The sequence below is a fragment of the Callorhinus ursinus genome, unplaced genomic scaffold (assembly GCF_003265705.2).
Source record: "Callorhinus ursinus isolate GAN/ISIS: 27379988/994484 unplaced genomic scaffold, GSC_fseal_2.0 scaffold108, whole genome shotgun sequence".
In the NCBI taxonomy this organism is placed as follows: Eukaryota; Metazoa; Chordata; class Mammalia; order Carnivora; family Otariidae; genus Callorhinus; species Callorhinus ursinus.
The window spans coordinates 152,527-157,263 of NW_027397170.1; the positions used below are offsets into that span (position 1 = coordinate 152,527).

Below are 4,737 nucleotides of genomic sequence, written 5' to 3' on the forward strand. Positions count from 1 at the left end.
GGAGTAGAACCAAAATCCCAGAAGAGGTACTGGGAACAAACAGTAGCTTAAGTGAAAGACAATTACAGCATTGGGGGAGAAATGCAGCAAAGGGACACACAGGGAGCCACAGCTTAGAAGTTTCTGTTGTACTTTGATTCAGTGAAAATACCTCCAGTTGAGTTTGGTCTTCCTGGAGGGAAGACTAAGCAGGTGAGGGCAATCATAGCCCCAGGGCAGCCAGCCTTGACCTTCTGCACTGGCACTCAGACCTTCAGAATCAGCTCTCAGTGCTGGCGCCACTGGCTTAGAGAGGGCTGCAGGTGGCAGGAGCACAGCCTGGACAAAGGACACAGGAGGCAGCCGTAGAGCAGGGATTGATGGGGAGTCTGCAGGGAGAGAGAGAGAGGAAGAGTTAGACACAGGAGTACAAAGATGTCTCAGTGATGCACAGAAAGGGCAAGACCAAAAGGGTAAAGGAGGGGGTCTGCCACCAAGTCACAGGGCCCTTCTTTCATTCTCATCTATGTCTTTCCACATCCAGGAATCCTCTGGGGAGACCCAGCTTAGGAACCAGCTATTGTTTATGTAACAGTCAATCCACAGTACAATCTGCACACACCGGAGAGCTGAGTGCATCACTAAGCCAGCATACACAGGAAGGCTTGTTCTTTATGATAAAATCTCCTTCCACAACCATGTCAGTTATCTGTGAGGAATCGCCTGATAGTCAGGTATGTAGCTTGGCCAGAAATTGACCCAATCACACATACTTGCAATCCTCGCTCTCCAGAAGTTTCTGGTACGTGGCAATCTCGCACTCCAGCCGGGCCTTGACATCCAGCAGCACCTGGTACTCCTGGTTCTGCCGCTCCAGGTCAGCCCGGATCTCGGACAGCTGCTCCTCCACGTTGCTGATCAGGACCTGCATCTGGGCCAGCTCAGTGCCGAAGCGGGCATCAGCTTCACACAGGGAGCTCTGCAGACAGTCTTTCTGTAATGGGAAATAATGGGGTAAGAGACCCAGGTGTCCCAAAATTCAGCAGTGAAAATCATGGCCAACCTCACCATGGAGCACATTCCAAGAGGTCACAGGACATTCCCAGAACTCTAGAGGAATCACCGCCAATATCATCATGACTTTTCACAAAAAAAAATCTAACTTGAGGAACAGTGTCCTGTTCATCCCTGGATTCCCAATACCTGACAAAGTAGACACCCAGTGAAATCTCGTGGAATGAATGAGTGCCTGAACCCCCGCACGTTATTCTAAAGGAAGTGGAGTTGACTTGTAAGAGGAACCATTTCTCAGCATCCAACTAACCTTGACAGCAAGGCACCTCCCCCAAGGAGGGAGGGACCCAGACCCTGAGTTCTGACTGTCAGTGGAACTGATGAGTGGGACTTCTGAGAGATGCTGCTAGCAGGCCATGGCCAGTGGCACTAGCAGCATGGTGAGGGTGGAGGACCGTACCAGGCTGTGCTGGGCCTGAAGCTCCACCTCCAGGGCGTTCACCGTGCGTCTCAGCTCCAGGATCTCCGACTGGCAGCACCGCAGCTCCTCGGAGCAGGACATGTCCTGCTTGCTGATGCTTTCAGACTGAAGCACAAGGGCACAGAGACATGATCACCCCCCTGCCCAGGTAGAAGCCAGGGTCCCTCCCTGCTCCGAGGCAGCACCCTCACCTGATCTTGGAACCACTCTTCCAGATCATTGTGGTTGGTCTGCACCATGGCTTCATAGTGGCACCGCATCTCCTGCAGCACCCTGCTCATGTCCACGGTGGGCTCAACATCCAGCTTAATCTGGAGCTTGTCCCCCAGCTGGCTCCTCAGAATGCTCACTTCCTGCAGGAATAGAAGGACCCACACCCTGAGTGAGGAAAGAGCTTTTGACAGAGCAGATGGCACCTGAACTCCTCCCCAGACAAACAGCATGAGGGGAGACCCCACTGGTGCACTGATGTAAAAGGTCTTGCCCACGGTCCACTAGGAAGAGCCCACTTGGACACCTTCCTAAACTGACAAGGCAAAACTTTACAGACAAGAAACTCCCCCTCTGCCACCTCCCACACAGTCAGCCTGACTCCAAGACCCGGATCAACCCTTCATCCCGATGCCACCTGAGCCCAGGTTCGAATCCTAGAGCCACAAGGTGAGCAGTGCTCCCTTTTCTGCCCAGTGCCCTCCCTCAAGGGTCTGCAGCCCCAGGCCCACACCTGTTCATGGTTGCTCTTGAGGCAGAGCAGCTCCTCCTTCAGGGACTCCTGCTGGGCCTCCAGGTCAGCCTTGGCCAGGCTCAGGTCATCCAGGAGCTTGTGCATCCCACACATGTCCGCCTCCACCACTTGGCGCAGGGAGAGCTCACTCTCATGCCTTCCAGCACAGGAAACATTAAGGTCAGCAGAATGATAAGGATATCCCCTCTCAGCTGCCCCTGGTTCCCACCAACTTGGATCCTCTTTTCCTCAATTAATTAACTTACACTCTGATGGATCCTGTGAGATCCAACATGAGCTACAGAGCTCATAGTCGGGACAAGTATCATTATGCCCACTGGATGGGACGAAATGGGAACCTGAGGCTCAGAAAGAATAAATGGATTATCCAGGATTGTATACCTTGGTTAATAGTAAATACATGGATTCAACCTAAGTGTTCAAACTTCAATGCTGTGTTCATTCTGCTATAAAAGATCATTTAGCCAGGAAAAATAATGCCTCAAAAGTAAGCCTTCTGGACCTACAGTTTTCTAGTTTGCCCCATGGATTAACTATTTCACATGACTTTTATGCCTTTCTCATTCATTCAATTGCAACTCTTGATACCAAGGAGCTACAGTGACAATTCTTCCCATTGATAAATTCAACCAAGAGTCAGTGCGTCTGTCAACAACAAATGCACTGAAAGTTTATTCTTGCAATGACTTGATTTTGTTTCTGGCTATAACACAAAGCTCTCTTATCTTTCAGATGTGGGGAGAAAATGACATGAGACCTGACCAATCTAGATGATTCTTCCTCTTTTTGTTTCAATGCTTTTGTTCTCTTTCTCCTATGTAAGGACCACTTCTAGTAATAGGTTAAGTTATGGTTTGGAAAAGAAGAAAGTGCACACTTATGTATTGATCCATTCATGCTTCTAGTTAGCAACTATTTTCAAACCCCTACTTTGGGCCAGTACCATAATTGGCACCTAGAAATAGAACAAAAAAGAGGAGTCACTCTGAGCCCTCTTCTAGTCCTACTTACTTGATTCTAAAGTCATCAGCAGCCAGCTTGGCATTGTCAACTTGGATAATCAGCCTGGTATTCTCAGCCTTGCTGCACAGGATCTGAGGAAAAGCAGGAAGACAGTTCACACACAAAACATCATACTCTGGGCTCCAGCTCTACAGGTAGCATCTACACTCATACTCAAAGCTCCTTGAACCTTCAGGAGCTTTTAGCCTGCCATGCTCTTCCACCTTCCTCAGACCCAGCACATCCCAAGCTACTCCAAACCTTACCTTCTGCTGGAGCTCCTGGATGGTCTGGAAGTAGGACTGGTAGTCTGGACACATGGTGGACTCATGGCATTTGCTCGACTCTTGGATCCTGGTCTCTAGCTCCGCGTTCTCCTTCTCCAGTTGGCGCACCTTCTCCAGGTAGTTGGCCAGGCGATCGTTCAAGAACTTCATGGTCACCTTCTCGTGGCCATTTGGGGCGCCTTCCCCATAGTTCTCACAGACTCCAATGTTGCCAGGAATGTTGCAGGTCCCTGGCAAGGGGCAAGCAGTGCAGCAGCTGTAGGGCATACAGAGGCTGGGTTTGCCCAGAGGGGTTGCCCCCACACGCACTCGGTTGGCATGTGCCAAAGTGGCCGACAGGCACAGGGAGGCAGCCCTGGCCTCTGCCCCAGGCTGGTCCACAATGTCAATGGAGGAGCCACAGATATTTGTTGCTACAGGCATCCTGGTGCTCCCTGGACACTGGGAGGAGCTGATGCAGCAGGAAGTCATGGTGTTAGGCTGAGGTTGCACAGAAGGTTCAGATCAGCTGGGAAGGCCAAGCCACTGAGTCTGCCAACCTCCCTCCCGCCTGGAGCTTTTATACCCCATCCCAGGTGGGTGTTGGCTCCATGCCTTGACCTCAGTGCCTTGATTCTCTCCCTATTGTTGTACTGTCATCCTGTTACTCAGCTGTTGAGTTTACCATTAAGAGTTCCCCACCTCATTAAAGGAATGTTGATGAATTTGAGGTGCCCTTTGATTTTTGATATCAGGTTATCTGTTGAGGAAAGGTCAGAGATTTCTATTTCTACCCAACAGTCACTAGCAGTTAATTCAACTTCCAGATGTCCTCTCTGGACTGGCCCAGCATCTCTGTGGATATGGACACACTCAGGGATTGAATCTTTCAGTCAATTTTCTGTGTATCAGGAGAGACAGTGAATATGTCACCTGTGCTTAGACTCACCCAGACTTTCCTTTGAAGAGAAACACCAGTTTATAAACTGGTAAGTCTACAGACGCTTGATTATTGTGAGGTCCCATTTCTTCTTTCTTCTATCCTTTACACTGCACACTCCCCTTCAGAAGCTTTAGAGCATCAGTGCATCCAGAAACATTATTGCTAGCTAAGTTTTGGTTGACTAGTCAGAATCAGTTGTCAGTCATTCACTTGTTCAGCCTGTTTCCTAAACATTCCCTAGAACTTGAGCAGTTTGCTGGTTTTTGAACATGCAATGGTCCCTATTCTTCAGGAGAAAACAGCACCC

At 49.8% G+C, this 4,737-nt stretch overlaps 1 protein-coding gene across 1 annotated transcript; it reads right to left on the reverse strand.

The window, feature by feature from the left end:
- Window positions 1-286: 286 nt before the first annotated feature.
- On the reverse strand, window positions 287-3,979 carry LOC112815668 (keratin, type I cuticular Ha7-like). The gene is made up of 7 exons (XM_025861749.2): window positions 3,488-3,979; window positions 3,231-3,313; window positions 2,199-2,355; window positions 1,666-1,827; window positions 1,454-1,579; window positions 753-973; window positions 287-368 (listed from the first exon to the last, which is right to left on the reverse strand). The coding sequence occupies exons 1-7, from the start codon at window positions 3,977-3,979 to the stop codon at window positions 287-289; spliced, it is 1,323 nt and encodes a 440-aa protein (XP_025717534.2).
- Window positions 3,980-4,737: the final 758 nt, after the last annotated feature.

Coding starts and splice junctions, on each gene's coding strand:
- LOC112815668 (XM_025861749.2), bottom strand. CDS start 3,979: ATGACTTCCTGCTGCATCAGCTCCTCCCAGTGTCCAGGGAGCACCAGG. Junction 3,314..3,487: donor TCCAGGAGCTCCAGCAGAAG/GTAAGGTTTGGA, acceptor GCTTTTCCTCAG/ATCCTGTGCAGCAAGGCTGA. Junction 974..1,453: donor TTCAGGCCCAGCACAGCCTG/GTACGGTCCTCC, acceptor TTCCCATTACAG/AAAGACTGTCTGCAGAGCTC.